The sequence below is a fragment of the Notechis scutatus genome, chromosome 2, assembly GCF_049901735.1.
Source record: "Notechis scutatus isolate UNSWTSFEM ecotype Mainland chromosome 2, rNotScu1.2, whole genome shotgun sequence".
Classification (NCBI taxonomy): domain Eukaryota; kingdom Metazoa; phylum Chordata; class Lepidosauria; order Squamata; family Elapidae; genus Notechis; species Notechis scutatus.
The window spans coordinates 54,032,563-54,049,956 of NC_142010.1; the positions used below are offsets into that span (position 1 = coordinate 54,032,563).

Sequence of the window (17,394 nt, forward strand, 5' to 3'; positions counted from 1 at the left end):
TTGTGTGAGCATTTATACTAAATGAGTGTGATACTTTTGTTTTTTAAAAGGGGTTCTTTTAAAATCCCACAACTCATATCTTTATTAAATGTACTCTTTGAATTATAAAGGGAAGTTAGACAGCTTCTATTGGAAGCTCATTCCAAGTTAATATAATTGATAAACAATGGAGGAGGAATATAGGAAACAGATAAATTATTCTTAGGAGTTGTCATCCACTCTGCTTCACTATTTCCATTAAAGCAGAAGTCAGTATTTTGTCTGGCATTCTGTTCTGCTGGTATCTGTCTTTTCTACTTTAAGACCACAATCTTTTTTGCAGTTTCAAATATTTTTTTTGTCTTTGGATAAATATGGAATATTTTTTTGTATTAACAGCCTCTCATATATGTAACTGTTATCATCTGTCTTCATAAGTTTTCTCCAAGCTAAACTTGTTTGTGTTTGTTTTTCTTACTGCCCTATAGAATTTGGTTTCTGGTTGTCTTTCTCTGAATGCATTTCAGTTTCTTATTAACAGAGAGACAGACTCAAGATCACATGAAGTGTTAGTACCACTTCATAAGGCCATGGTAAGAACACACTTAGAATATTGCATCCAGTTTTGGTCACCACAATATAAAAAAAAAAAGATGCTGAGACTCTGGAAAGAGAGCATAGAAGAGCAACTAAGATGATTAGGGGACTGGAGGCTAAAATATTTGAAGAATGGTTGCAGAAATTGGGTACGTCTAGTTTAATGAAAAGAAGGACTAAGGCAGGGGTGGGATTCTACCAGTTCGGACAGGTTCTATAGAACTAGTTGTTATGATTCTGTGCAGTTCGGAGAACCGACAAATAGTGCCCCTGGCTGGCCCCGCCCCTTTCCGCCCACCCCTCCCCGCCCAGTCAGTCCTTATCACGCATGCGCAACATTGCACGCATGTCCGACTTCGCTGACTGCATTCTTCCCTGCCCAGTCACTCCTTAAGGTATTTCTTTTTTTCCCCTGCCAAGGATCAGCTGTTCCTATGATCAGCTATGCCGGGATTCCCTCGCTTACTTATTGCTTCGCCCAGGCTTCCCTGAGGCCCAGGAAGGGAAAAAATGGAGGGCGTAGCACACACACACGCTCCCCTCTTCAATTTTTTTCCTTCCTGATCCCCAGGGAAGCCTTCTGGGATCAAAAACGCCTCCCAGGAGGCTTCCCTGAGGCCCAAAAACAGAGTTCAGGGGAGTGCAGCGTGCCCCCAGCTCAATTTTTTTCCTTCCTGGGCACCAGGGAAGCCATCTGGGAGCAAAAATACCCCCCAGGAGGCTTCCCTGAAGCCCAGAAGGCCCAAAAAATTGGGGGGGGGGAGGGAGTTGCTGCCAAAAAAGACCACACCCACCTAGTCACATGGCCATGCCCACTGGCCACGCCCGCAGAACTGGTTGTTACAAAATTTGAATCTCACCCCTGGACTAAGGGTAACATGATCACAGTGTTCCAATATATAAGGGGTTTTTCACAAAGAAGAGGGAGTCGACCTATTCTCCAAAGTACCTGATGGCAAGACAAGAAACAATGGATGGAAACTAATCAAGGAGAGAAGCAACCTAGAACTAAGAAGAAATTTCCCGACAGTGAGAACAATCAGTCAGTGGAATGATTTGCTCCAAAAGCTGTGGGTGCTCCAATATTGGAGGTTTTTAAGATGAGATTGGACAACCATTTGCCTGAAATGGTAGAGGGTTTCCTGCTTGAGCAGGGGTTAGACTAGAAGACCTCCAAGGTCCCTCCCAACTCTGTTAATTCTGTTATTTTTAAGCAACTGCTAGATTGCAGCAGATTTGCCACCAGAAGTTGTGAATGCTTCAACACTGAAAGTTTTTAAGAAGAGATTGGATAACCATTTGTCTGAAATGGTTTCCTGCCTGAGAAGAAGGTTGAACTACAAGACCTCCAAGGTCCCTTCCAACTTTGTTATTTTGTTACATTAGAATGCCCTATTTACTACTTTCTAAACTGACTCAAATTTCCCGTTAATCATTTAGTCTTTTAAAAAAAATTAATATACAGATTCATGATAAATATGAGCAAAATAGCAAATAATATTTGGATGACTAAAATGTGTAAATAAGAATAAGAATGTAAATTTATTTGCAACTTGTAAATATGAGTCTGTGAAAGTGTATTAACTTACTGCTATGGTAGATTGTGATAATTTTGTAATTTTATTTCTAATTTGGTTTCTGCTGGCCTTTACTTGGAGCAGATGCCTTCTGCTGTTAGAAGGACCCTCACAAAAGAATGCCTTTTAACAAATCATCCAGAGGCTCTTTAATTTTTGGATTGAAATAAAAGAAGTAATATATCTTTTTGCATATGTTCCCCAGGTGCATAATTTTGGTTATCTTGTGTTTTCTTTTGCCAGCAGGATTCCAAGTCACATTTATTTAACTTCAGATCTATACATACTATGCATTTGTATGATTGTATAAATATAAAATATTTCAGCATAAATTAAAACTCAGCCAGTAGCATTCTTACAGATTGCTGATAATCACCTGGGAAAAACTGGTGAACATTACTGTTTGTCTTTTTCTAGTGAGACAGACTTTAGTCATCAGCTAATCATTTTATTACGGCACCATTAGTTTCACCAACAAGGATGGGTAATTAAAGTTTTGAAGTTCAGTTTCTTTCATTTTTTTTCTATGACAGAAATGGTTACATGTAGATGAACATATAAGCCCCACTAGAAATTTGTGGACCAATATAAAGAACATTTAATGATCTGGAAACATAGAGGTATGGATTAAAATCCTATAGAAATGCATTTATAAATTAGATAAAAATCTAATTTTTACTTTCTAGCTTGGAACATGAAAGAGAGCAGCATGGAGACTTTTTTAAATGGTTCTTTTATTCTTGATTCTTTATAAGTTGTTGAGAAATCAGACAATGCAAAGGAGAACTGACCCCAGACTACTTATAGAATTCGAAATGGTTATTTTTTTATAAAAAATCACCTAAGAAATTTTTTCTGGAATCATTTTTACATTTTAATCCTCGGGCAACAATGGGAAATATGCCTCTGCCTAAAATTCTCTGTTTGTATTTGCATTTTATCATTTATGGAAAATATTGTGAAAGGATTATCCAAATTTCAGTTCTTTCCTTGTTTGCTTAAAGAACAAGAATGTAAGGGAACACTCTACACTATGTCAAATACTATGACGAGGATGAGGATTGATAAAAGCAAACTCCATTCCTAGGCTCATGATAATATGTGTCCCAGATGCTGATACTGTGCAGCAGAAAAGAGGTTTCAACCATTAGGATTATGGGAGATTTTTCTTTTATTCCTTTTAATTAAGAAGGCTGATAAATAACAACCACTTTAGAGTAAACTGTCACCAGAATATTCAAACTGTCTTTCATTATAATACTGTCACTACTGACAAGCCAAATAGATACTGGCCTCAAGTCACAGGTTTTCTGATCCGGTTAATTTGACAATAGTCTTCAGAATACGTTGTTTATTTCTCAGCAAATGAAAAACTTTTAAACCAAGCACAACTGCACTCTATTTCTATTTTACCTTTGGCATCTCTGAGTAGACCAGCACAAACTTGGAAATAAAAATTGTGCTTTGCAGCATGAAATTATTTTTTTAATTAAAGTTTTAATATATATTATTATGATCAGCTTGAAATAATCCTTCTTTTCTGATTTACTGCTAAATTTTGACCGGTATAGATATATGTGCTCAGAAGTGCCCAGGAAGAGAATGAGAATGAGAGAGAGAAAAAAAAAATGAATATGCATTATCTGCTTATATTTTAAATGTTAAAGCAGATGATTAAAAATCATTGGTAAGAAACTAGAAGAGCTTACATGTATGTATAAAAATTTATCTCTACCAGAAGCCTAATTTTATTATTCTTGTGTAGCAAAATGATAGGCTTAATTAAAGAAATCTGTTCTTATAACCAGCCATTTTTTTCCTGCAGTGGAGTTTATATAATTTGGTTTACTAGGGCATGCCAACAATGTGTTAAATTTTCCCAGCTTGAATAATCATTTATGTCTGTCCTTTTAAAAAGAAGGAACTGTTTCTTTATCATTTCAAGTGTTTTCTACTTTCTGTAATTATTTTTTCTAAATTTTAATGAATCAGTATTTTCCACAACAATATTTATGCAATTTATAGACCGCCCATCATATTTCAAGCTAATATCTATACAGGCTGAGATGTAAAATATAATAAATATTAAATCAGTAGCTATAGTTAGAATTCCCATATAGACCAATACTACAAATACAAATATAACTGACCACATACAAGTAATTTTCCTATCATCCTGTGATGGTTTTCTGCCTGTTTTATTTTGAAAAGTAAAACTTAAGTGCTATGTTTGAGACAAGGGAATGTTAAATCCAACTTTGCAACAAGGTTCTGTTTTCTCAGGATTCAGTTTTGTGGTCCTGGCATTAAGAGTATTACATCGGAATATCTATAGTACACAAAATTCTGATATTTAAAGAAAAGTAGTTGAAGAATATGGAAGGCTTATAACCATCATGTTGAGCAAATCTGCACTGCGGGGTTGCTGCATTGTCTGCAACCATTTTAGGATAGTGAAATAATGGATGACACTGTCTTGTACTCCCCTCTTATTTCAAGTGTGTTTTCTTGCTCCATTTCCAAAGTGCTGTTTTTCCTATTTACATGCTATTACTGTACATGCCATTAAATCATTGTTGACTATTAGCAACTATATAGATGGATTTTCTCCATGATTAATTATTCCTAACTTGGTCATTTAGGGCTTCCAATGATAGACTTGTTGCACTGTCTATCCACTTTGCTGAGGGTCATTTTCTTCTCTTTCTTTCTGACTTTCCCAGCATTAGAACCTTCTCCAGACATAATGTGATAATCCAGATATAATGTGGGAATGTGATCACACATAATGTTTCTGGAGTAGGATAATTTGATCCTGATCATTTGTGCCAAAAATAAGCTCTTGGTAGACTTGTCTGATGATCCATCCGTTGCACTTGACTGCTTCAAATCTGTTTAGAGCCATATGACTGAAGCCATATACAAGCATTTATAGTATAGACAGAACAGACAGACAGACCGAAAGATTGATATCCTTTACTCAGGCAGGAAATATCTTTCAGTTTAGTTAATGGTTGCTAAGATCTGTAATGTCTACTACAGTTACATTTAACCAATCTCCTGCTGCAATCCAGAAGTTGCATAAAAATAACAGGACTAACAGAGTTAAAAGGGACCTTGGAGGTCTTCTAGTCTAATCCCCTGTTCAAGCAGGAAACCCTCTTCCATTTCAGACAAATGGTTGTCCAATCTCATCTTAAAAACCTCCAGTATTGGAGCACCCACTGTTTCTGGAGCAAGTCATTCCACTGATTGATTGTTCTAACTGTCAAGACATTTTGCCTTAGTTCTAGGTTGCTTTTCTCCTTGATTAGTTTCCATCCATTGCTTCTTGTCTTGTCTTCAGGTACTTTGGATAATAAGTTAGTTGACCCTCCCTTCTTTGTAGTAGTCCTTTAGATATTGGAACATTGCTATCACATCATTCCTAGTCTTACTTTTCATTATAATATTTATATTAGAGTTATAATATTTCTCTAGTTTATACAATAGAGCTAGTTGGAAATCCAGCAGGATTTTTTTCATTACTTGTTTTCTTTCCCTGAGTATCTATTTCCACATTTTGGGGGTAATGCCAGAAGTGGAGAGTTTCATCACTTCTCCATCACTTTTGGTAAAAGGGTTTATGTCCCTTTTTCCTTGGAGACAAAAAAGTTTTTAATTCTAATCTTAAAAGACCTCAAAGGATGTTTCCTTCTTTTGTTTCAAGTGGCTGGAGAAACATGAAATGTTTCTGCTCAGGGGAAAAAAACAATATAGCTTAAAAATAATCTTTCAGTTGGACTTCAAACCAGCAATATATGCTAGGAAACTTGGTGAGAACTCACTGGTGTGTTATGTGGCAGATGAATGCCAACCCATCTTAAACCTAAGATTTACAAGACAACCATCCACCCTGTTGCACTGTATGGTACTGAATGCTGGGCAGCAATAACAGGGACTGAAAGCTATCTCCGTGGAAATGTGAATGCTTGGATATCGGGAATCTCCCTTTTTGACCACATCACAAATGACACCATTCAACAACATTTTGGTGTGGCACCAATTATAGAGAAGATGAGAGAAGGCCAACTCCACTGGTATGGACATGTCGAGAGAGCATCACCTTCCACCACGGCCAAGACTGCCAACCAACTAGAAGTCAATGGCTGATGATCTTGGAAGCATCCAAAACAGAGATGGCAAGACACCATCAACAAACATATGCAAGCCACATGCCTGCACCCTGGAGATGCAGCTGACCGTGTGAAGTGGCATTCAATAATCTGAAAAGTGGACCCTGCACCATATGCTAGGAAACTGTTATAATGAGTGCACTGTTGCAGAATTCAGTTTAAAATAGCTCTCACTGGAGACCATAGTTTGCAAGAAATTACTTTTTAACAATCTATTGAATTGGTTGCACTGTCTGCCAATATTTGCATTTTGATAGATATAACTCTATTTATATATGTAGTATGTATTATTGTTTCTGTTTTGGTGTCTTCATGTCAGTGATGTCTCCTGGAAACTGCCTGGAAAAGTCCCTGTACTTTTCTAGCAAGCTTTGCCATTGACTACTTCCTCAGGCTGAGAAAAAGTGACTGGCTCAAAACGACCCAGCTGGTTTTCCTATCTAAGGAAGGACTAGAATTCACAGGGTATTTTTTAAATTTCTAGCCTGGTGCCTTAGCCATTACTCCAAACTGGCTCTTTTATTTTTACAGGTAGTCCTTGACTATCTGTAAACATTAATCCATTCATTTAGTGACTGTTCAAATTACAGTGGTAGTTTTAAAAAAAAGACTTATAATTGGCCCTCACGCTTATGCCCGTTGTAGCATTCCTATGGCCACACGATCTAAATTTGGGCACTTACCAGCCAGCATGTATTAATGATGGTTGCAGCTTCCCAGGGTCATGAGGTCATAATTTGTGACCTTCCCAGCCAGCTTCCAACAAGCAAAATCAATGGGAGAAGCTGGATTTGCTTAAGGATTGCATGATTTGCTTAACAGCTGCAGTGATTCACTTAACAACTGTAGCATAAAAGATCACAAAATCATGTGTGTGTGTGTGTGTGTGTCTGTCTGTGTGTCTGTCTGTCTGTCTGTCTGTCTGTCTATCTATCTGTCTGTCTCCTACCTATAATGTGGAGAACTACAATATATCTGCACAGGGAGATCCAGTCACAGAAAGGAAACCAATTGTTCTGTTACTTTTCTAGAACAAAAATTTGTGAGGGCAATATCCAGTGGGAGGAAAAAGTACCCTGCAATTTGGACTAAATAATTTACAAGATGTTGCCAATATATTCCCAATCTAGACATGTTCCTACCTCTGTTCTTTGAAAAGTATTAGTTTGCCAAAAACCTAGTTTTTAGTTAATTTAATTAATATTAGTGTGTTAGTGGTTAGGGATGTCTTACAGATTAGTGTGATTCTTTAACAAGTCCAGAATATATGTAAAATGCAATAGCAAAGGCACTGAATGTTGTTCCCACTTCATTATTTTATATTAGTGTATCATTTGTACTTTTTAAATGTATGAGCTATTAACCTCATAGGGAACAACAAAAGGTTTTTAAGTATTGTTGCCTGCCTTTCAAATTGCTCTGAAAAATTCCAAGGATTGGATGATGGCTTTTATTTCTGCTGGGCCTATTGGAGTAATTTCCTCTTAAAAGCAGACAATAATCTGTGTATTTTTCATGTTAGCCCTTCTATGCAATTTACAGTGCTATAAAATGAAATGAAGAAAGTGACCCAGATGGCTGATTAAAGCTTTTAGTTCTGTTGCTGGAGGAGTAACAAGTAGTCTTAGTATTTTTGCTATTATTTATGACAGAAAACCAGACCCTCTAAGCAGATAAGGATCCTCCTCCCACTAAGAGACTTTGTTTCTGAAGAGTTAAACATGATGAGTCTCTTAATTGTAGCGCTGGTCTTTTGAAGGCTTTGTTCTGTAAGATGTTAGAGCAGCCCAATAAACTGTAACAGTGAGCCAAATAAGATAATAACCTATCCTTCGCAAACACGGGTTTAAGTTTTCACATAAAATTTAGGGTCCCGAACAATTGTCTAATTGCTTACATGCAGGTGATAAACCTAAGATGATGTAGTAACAGGACTGCAGAGTTTCTAGAGCTGTTTGTCAGCTCAAGAAACTCATTGTCTCTGCAAAACTCTAGTTCAGATTTGTGTATAATTAAAGACAGACTCTGCTCTAAGGGTTGTTTGTGGGTCCTTTATCCATCCCATCTTGTTGGCAGAAAGAAAGAAAGAGAGAAAACAATTCACATATTTCTTTGCACATCACAAATGTGAGGGCTCCCCCCTATAATCATATTTCAGTTTTATTTATATTTGTCAATATCGATTTAATCTATTGTTTAGTGTTTATAGTTCTGTTTGTGTGAACAGAATGCCTTAATATTCAAGTGGAGATTCATTCCATTCCTGTAACAGAATATGAGCTTCCTGCAGCTCTTGAAATTTGCTCTGGAGGTTTCAGAAATCACTCTCCTCCATTCCCTAATGTGAAGTAACTTTGAGTCATAGAAATATATAGTGCTTTCCATGGACTCAAATAGAAAATAAATAGGCAGCCTTGCTCATTAGCTCCATAAATGTCTACAATGGAATAAGGGCCTAATTTCTATTATATAGCACAGGCAGTGTGTAGCTAGCTATTACCCAGTATCGGTGCTGTTCCTGTTGCTTTCCTATTTAGTTTGATTGGCCTTAATTGAGAATGTTCCCTGTTCACTCTGCCTTAATCAGAAGGGCAGCATAATATAAATGGAAGTCATCAAGATGCAATTGCTATTCAGTAGGAAGGCCACCAGAACATATAATAGGCCTACCTTTTCTATGATACCATGGGCAGCAATTAGTTAAGCTATCAGAGAATCTGATATGGATGAAGTGATGTTTTATGAATGCTGTTTTCACAAGTGGGAGTTTCAGACAGGAAGAGAGAAGTTACAACATAATTGAAAAGAAAACAGTTACTAAAATGGATAAAGAACCAACAAGTGTACTAAACTATCTTTCTGGGGAAGGGGACTATGAACCTAAAACAGTCACAAGAGTGCAGTGTGATTTCCCCATTAATTCCTTTTCTGAAATGCACCGTCCCAAGGTGACTTCCTTCTGAGAAAACTGTTAAGATTGAATGTGTCCTGCTCCAGTACTACTGCACATAGCATTGTCAAACAAGATTACATGTCAGAACTCCATTGTTTTTTGAGAACAATGAATTTGGCTCTTCTTCTGTTGTTTCAAAGCATTGCATTGCATCGAAGCATTCAATTTGTGAAAGATCAAAGGTACAGTCAAATAAAGACAAAATGGTATTCATTAGCTAAGGGATATAAATAAGTTTAAAAATGCTAAGAGTGAAAGAAGGAGGAAACTTAAGCAGATAGAATATATAAGCTAACAAAGAAATATTTGGGATTTAAAAATTAACTTCTTTCCCAAGTGTTATATAGGAGTAGATTAAATAACTACATTATAACTATATGAATCATATTTCATCACATCAGTTACAAAACTGGTTGTAGGTTGGAAAATGGTAGTTACTTTCCTATGCTAAGTAGACTTAATATTTATTTTCCAGGATTGTTCTTGGGTTGTGTTGTTTTTTTTAGCCTAGAACCATTGGGAGTTTTCTCTTGAAAATAGCATTTGCTTTTCCATAATAAGTATAATTTATACTATTATTTTGTAACAAATAACTAAGGACATGGCATTTTACTTACTAAATGTTCACAAGGACATAAAATATTTAAAAATAAAACCTACAATCATACATAATGCCTCCACCTTACCAAATCCTTTAAAAACTTTGCATGATCATATGGACATTAGAAAATATCCTTTCCTTTTGCCAAAAAAGATTAGTGTGCAAATCTCTTTTGGAATTTGCACATGACTATTATTATATAGATAAAAAGAAAGAAATTCCTCAGAATCGTGAGAGAGTCAAACAAATTAATATCTAAGAACTCAAGTAGATAACAGTTATATTCTCACATTTCTTCTGCAGTCTTTTATAGTAATTAGTCAGTTATAAAATAATACTAAATAATTGCTTATCGTTGAGAACATTTAATTGGTCATATGTGAGCTTTTCTGGGTGGACAGACATGATTTTAAGTTGTGATGGACTAATTTTGTTTCTCAAATTAATGTTGGGTTGTAGTTTTGAATCAATGTAGGTTAGAACTGACTTTTAGAATAAACTCTTGGCAATGAAAACTATCTCTGAATAGATGCTTTAATTTAGAGACTTTAAAGGGGGAAACCAAACCTCCTGAGAATACCAGGTGCACAACCTAACCATTTCACTCCAGACAGACAATCAAATAGTAGAGTAATGAAATATTATGAGCCCTGTTTTCAATTTTGGTCCTGAAAATAGAGATTGGGAAGTTGGAGTTTTCATGTCTAAAATTAAGCCAATCGAAACAACAACATATTTCTGTCTTAAAGATTGCATGTCTAATCTCAAGTAACCTTTCAGTATTTCCCATGAAACACTGTGACTTTTCATAGACTTCTTACTTTAGAATGTGTAATGAACATCTGCCTGATGGTAAGATTTATACTATCATTTATACATTTGCTCTCTTACCTTGTTAATAGGCCCATTAGAATTAACAAGTATATGCATACTATTCTTAGACACATGAAGGATCAAAACAAGAAGGTGGCCAACCTGAAGCATAATCAACAAATAGAAAAGAAGAAGAATGCCCAGTTGCTAGAAGAAGTTCGGAGGCATGAAGACAATATGACAGACAATGCTCAGCATTTGCAGGTAAGTTGTTTTATTTTTTATAATACTACCCTACTAAACATTTTACAGTTTGTCTACACATGACTAGGTTGTCAATCCAAATAACACATATACTTCATAGCTAGTGACTGATAAAGTACTGATTTTTCTTGATTGACAAATGTTTGGTTAGACAGATCCGATATATCCCATATATAAATCTTTTGATATTTTTTGTCTTTATTAACTTAGGAAAAAGTTCTGTATTCTTGGATTGGTCTGGGCTATAAAAAATCTGCATCCTACTATGTTTTTGTTTATTTAGACAATTTATCTATTTGCTTATTTCCCCAAAGTGACTTTAGGAGGTGCATAGATATTTATTACTTCCCTGCCCCCTCAAAAAAATAATAGTTTAATTTATAAAAAGTAGCATTCAGTATCAAAAAACCCCTATAATACGTTCTAAGAGAAGTTCCTAACACTTTAACATTAGTCAAATAGGAGGATTTTTGCAAGGTGTAGTAGCTACCAGTCCAAGATTCAAGAAGATTTATCTATGAAAACTACCAGTAGTTGATCTTACAGACCATTAGATGGCAGCAAAAAGATAGAAATTTTTGTCCCTTTTTACTGCCATCTAGTGGTTTTTCACACTTTGCAGTCCAAATCTTAGTGAAACCCAGGGGTGGTATTCTACCAGTTCCCACCGGTTCTATAGAACCGGATGTTAAGATTCTGCCCAGTTCAGAGAACCAGCAAATTGTGTCCCTGGCTGGCTCCTCCCCTTCCCCTCCCAGCCACTCACCTCTGATGAGGCTGAAGATCTGTTGCTGGAGCTGCTGGGCTTTAAGCCTGGAGCAAGAATCCCTTTCTCTCCTCCCCACCCCCCTGCGCCTATCCCATTTGGAAGATATTGAGTTTTGTTGTTGCTGACTACGTCCTCCATGCTTCCTAAATGAGGTAGATCGAGTGGGAAATGGCTGGTGTGCATGCATGTGAAATTAAGCCTCCTTCCTATAAAATCCATTCAGAAAACAAAGGAGCGGACATGGTTTAATTCTGCTTCAGCCCAGATTGCTGGAGAGAAATTATTTAATTGACTAATTCATTGGAAATTGCTGTGTTATGGCTTTTCATGGGATGTGGTGCTTATGATGGGCTATAAACAGGTAATACTCAGCCTTAAAATTATGTTATGTAGTAAAAAAGGCAATTAGATTTGCTGGCCTTCCTAGGTATCATTTTCAGTAGTCAGTCTCTGCTTCTTTACACTACTAATATAATTAAACCAAATACCTATCTCTAAGACAGCACTAACCCTAGAACATTTTAATGGACTAGGAACAGTCATCCTGGAAGAGATATTTGGGGAGGGGACTTTATTCTTTAAAGTGGTGTCCTTGTGAAGAAGGGGCAGTTTATATTACATTTTATAGATTAACCCACCAGTAGAAAATAGGTAACATCCATTTGAGGTCAATCCATGCATTTAATGAGGAGGAGGAGGAGGAGGCAATATTAAACCAGAGCCTTAGTACAAGGGGCAATCCAGTAGAAGTGTCTTGATAGTTCTGTCCAAGCAGAGACATGAGTGTGGTAAGTATGGAATCTTATTAAATAAATTCATACAGATACACAATGCTCAATATCTTTAACTTTGGTAATTCTTTCATGTTATTGACTTGGGAGTAATCAGGTCTCATGCTGCCTGGGGAATTCTGGGAATTGAAGTCCACATGTCTTAAAGTTGCTAAGCTTGAAAAACACTCAGAAGTACAACTTCTTGTGAGCCTGGGTAATTTCCTGCATTTTGGGAATAAGGAAATTATCCTATTGTGCCTGGTGCAGAGATGCAGCTGAAATCTAGTTAGATGCTAATTGGAAGGTTAAAGCTGCAGATAGTCTTTTACTTACAAGTATTTGTTTAGCCTCCATTTAAAGTAAAAAAGCACTAAAAAAAGTTACTTATATTTCCTCCCCCCCTCCAGGGACAGACAGAGAAAGAGAGAGACAGAGAGAGGGAGGGAGGGGAAGAGAGAGACAGAGAGGGGGGAGGGAAGAGAGAAGTCAGAGAGAGAGGGGGGAGGGAGGAAAAGAGAGAGAGAGAGAAGAGACAGAGATGAGAGAGAGAGAGAGAGAGAAAGAAAGAAAGAAAAAGGGAAAAAGAAAAAGATGGGAAAGAGAGAGGGAGAAAGAAAGAAAAAGGGAAAAATAAAAAGATGAGAAAGAGAGAGTGAGAAAGAGAGACACACAGAGATAGAGAGAGATACCTGTTTAAAAGAAAATAGAAAAATGGCTGTTTGAGTGTTTAAGGTTTCAGACTCCAGGTTAGGCAAACACCATGGTTGTTAAGTGAACCTTGTGGTCATTAAGTAAACACTGTGGTTGTTAAACAAGTCAATTTTCCCCAATGGGCATTTTTAACCGGAAACCAGAAGAAATTATTGGAAACTGGCAAAAAACATAGAAAACCTCAGTCACAAGACTGTGTGGAATGTTGTAACTAATCATAAATGTGTGTGTGTGTGTGTGTGTGTGTGTGTGTGTGTGTGCATGGCTGTCAAAACACCAAAAATAGGTCAAGTAGCTCTGGGGAGGTCAGTCGTAAATTAGAACACTTGCTATGCAACAGGCCATTAAGCGAGGACTACTTATATTTGGTTTGCCAGTCACATGGCCACCTAGCCATGCCCACCCCAGTCACATGACTCACTAGCCATCCCCAGCCAGTCACATGACCACCAAGCCATGCTCAGCCAGTCACATGACCACCTAGCCACACCCAGCCAGTCACGTGACCACCACGCCACACCCAGTCCGCAAGCCATGCCACCCAGTCACATGATCACCAAGCCACACCCACAAATTAGGCCACACCCACAGAACCGGTTGTTAAGAAATTTGAATCCTGGTGAAACCTCTTAGTGAAATATTCTTTTTTTTTAACATATGGAAACTTTTCAGGGATATACCCCAAGCTTTCATTTTGTGGAAGGGAAAACATGATACAAAAGAAAGTAAAAAGAAGGTTTTAGTGCAGATATATCTTGCTCTGAAAGGCCAGTGAGCTGTATTATGAAAATATCAGTCTGAATCCATGGATACGAAGTGGAATTCACAAGCAAGAAGAAAAGCCAGGAGTCAATAGCAGGATTGGATTTACAAACATGCAAAGAAAGGTCTCAACTTAAAAGCAAGTTCTAAAACATAATGAACTTGGTCTCTGAAGTTCATTGACAACATTAGGCAGGTTGATATATCTGTACTCTATAAATCTTAGACCAGAGGGTTTGATGCTCAGAAGATGAAGCAGCATGGTTTGTCTACTCTTTCAGTCTTCAAGTTAGACATTCTTTGCTTGCAGTTAGTAGATCTTTAAAACTTTCCCCAGATAAAAGAGGGATTTACTGTTCTATCTCCTCTTTCCTATAAATTAAAGGTACATGGTATTTAAAGCTATCTAGATAATTTGGCACTGTTATCAAAATAGTTTCCATACATGTTCTTCCCTTCTTGGAAATAAAAATATACCAATGTTGGGTAACCATCAGTGTGCTGCCTTTATGTAACATTTAAAACCAGCTGCCTGAAACTTTGTTCATTCTCTGTGGACACAAGGAATAATTGGTTTTTCAATCCCGCTTGGCCTTTTATAAAACTAATTTGAAAAGATTACGAATTTTCTCTTTTAATCTATTTTTTCCTCTTGGCTGAAAATACTTAATTTTTTTGGTGATACTTTCCTTGATCAGCTTCCACGTATTACATCAAATTTGTTACTTTTGTCTGAATAATTTTCATGTTACTAAAGTAGTATGTCCATTTCGCACATAGGACTACAAGCATGTTTCATCATGAATTATATTTTTTAATAATAGTTTCACCCAGAAGTGAAAAATGTATCATGATAACTATATATATTGAATTGATGTATACATGGTTTTTTAAGAGGTAGATCAGACAAAATAATATTTAATAATATCATAAGGTAGTGCTTATGATTTGGCCACTAGTATCCCAGATTGCATTAATGTATATCTCTATTTAGAAGGAGTTTCAAAAGCTTCTGCCCCTGAAAAAGTTGATAAAATTTGCTAATCTTAACATAAACTAGTGAACATGCTCAGTGAGTTAATGAGATGAGGCCCTTTCAAATTTCTCCTCTTTGACCTTCTCCTGAGTGGCATTTGGGGACGTGGTGGTTCAGTGACTAAGATGCTGAGCTTGTCGATCAGAAAGGTCAGCAGTTCAGCGGTTCGAATCCCTAGCACCTGTTACTTGTCCCAGCTTTTGCCAACCTAGCAGTTCGAAAGCATGTAAAAATGCAAGTAGAAAAACAGGGACCACTTTGGTGGGAAGGTAAAAGCATTCTGTGTGCCTTTGGCATTTAGTCATGGCAGCCACATGACCACGGAGATGTCTTCGGACAGTGCTGGCTCTTTGTCTTTGTAATGGAGATGAGCGCTGCCCCCTAGAGCCGGAACAGACTAGCACGTATGTGTGAGGGGAACCTTTACCTTTACCTGAGTGGCATTCATGCTATGGAATATTATGCTCAGGAGATTTATTGGATTCCCACTTTCCCAGTATTTAACAACATGGGAAAATATCCCTGTTTTGTCCAATTTTGTTAATTTACTTTAATGATATATATTAATTTTATTCATATGAATTTTATATTAGATTTCATATTTTGTATAATAATAATAATAATAATAATAATAATAATAATAATAATAATAATAATAATAATAATAATAATAATAATAAACACAGCCATGCACCTAAAGAAAAACACAGACATCAATAAAGGAGAATATTTGTAGCTCAAGGTTGAAATGAGGGGTCCATGATGCTGTTTGAGCTTGATTGTTTTCTTGCAGATAGTTCATTACCCAACCTAGATATCATCATGAGTGCTAGACAATGTTACCTAGTTTGGGTAATGAAACATCTGCAAGAAAACAACCATGTTCAGAGAGCACCAAGGACCACTCACATCTCTCATCCCTTGATTGGCAATTTCTATTCTCTGGATGCAATACTATAGAAGACCATTACAACATATTTTTACTTGAAGTCAAAAGAGCTATCAAACTATATGTACCATTAACAACTCCCAAAACCAGAAAAAACAAATTACCCAAAACAATAAGGAAGCTTCATTCCAAAAAGAAATCACTTTGGTGGAAAAACAAATCTGGTCACATTGCCAACTTCAAAAGCCGATACAAAAATTTATGCCACCAGATAAAAACTGAATGCACCAATTATAACATTAAACAAGAAGAAAACCTTCTATGCACCAATTCTACCAATGCTTTCTACAATTTTGTAAACAACAAACTAAAAGACTCAAGGTCCATCCCACCCCTGAAATGACCTAATGGTAAAGACTGCAACAATGACACTATTAAAGCCGACCTCCTTAACACATTCTTTGGCTCAGTATTTGCAAACAGCAATGGATCATGCCCAGTATTTCCTAGTTGAACCGCAGACAACTACAATGATCTAATACATATCGATTTTACAGTAGACAATGTTGAAAAAGCACTACGCAATCTAAAACCATCTCTATTTATTGGACCAGATGGAATATGTGCCTACTTCTTAAAAAAGATACCCACTGCCATAGCTGAACCTCTAAGCATAATCTTTGAAAAATCTTTCAGGTCCAGTTCCTTGCCAAAACTATGGTCACAAGCCATGGTCATCTTCATCTTCAAAAAGGGGTCTCCCAGCCTAGTTGAAAATTACAGACCAATCTCTTTATGCTGCGTCACCTGTAAAGTCATGGAATCAATTATTAACCAATCCATCATCCTCCACTTAGAAACAAACAACCTACTCTCTAATGAACAATTTGGTATTAGGAAAAAACTATCATGCAATCTGACACTCTTACACTGCAAAAACATATGGACTACACAACTCGATCAGGGCAAAACAATAGATGCAATCTATATAGACTTCTGTAAAGCCTTTGATTCAATGGTACACGACAAACTACTCCTAAAATTAATATCTTATGGTATCTCTGGACAGCTGCATAACTGGATAGAAGCATTCCTGTCAAACAGACAACAAATGGTCAAAATTGGGAGCGTCCTATCAAATTCTGTACCTGTCAACAGTGATGTCTCCCAAGGCAGTGTTCTAGGACCAACTCTTTTCATACTCTACATAAATGACCTCTGTGATCATATCAAGAGCAACTGCGTTCTCTTCGCTGATGATGTAAAGCTATTCAACACCACAGACAATACTGCTGCCCTTCAAAAAGACCTTGACTATGTATCAGAATGGTCAAACAAATGGCAACTTCAAATCTCAACAAATAAATGCTCTGTCTTACATATTGGCAAAAAAAATCAGAAAATAAAATACAGGCTGAATAGTCAAGACCTTGTTGATGATCCAAACTCTGTCAAGGATCTTGGAGTACTCATCTCAAATGACCTAAGTGCTAGA

At 36.7% G+C, this 17,394-nt stretch overlaps 1 protein-coding gene across 4 annotated transcripts in view; it reads left to right on the top strand.

Annotated features, from left to right (window-relative positions):
- Positions 1–17,394, top strand: part of ERC2 (ELKS/RAB6-interacting/CAST family member 2) — a 664,972-nt gene that overhangs the window by 298,692 nt on the left and 348,886 nt on the right. For all 4 annotated transcript variants that reach the window (XM_087954768.1, XM_087954770.1, XM_087954769.1 and 1 more), the window contains one exon: positions 10,824–10,959. In XM_087954768.1, coding sequence (XP_087810894.1) covers positions 10,824–10,959 — 136 coding nt within the window. The remainder of the gene's footprint in view (positions 1–10,823; positions 10,960–17,394) is intronic.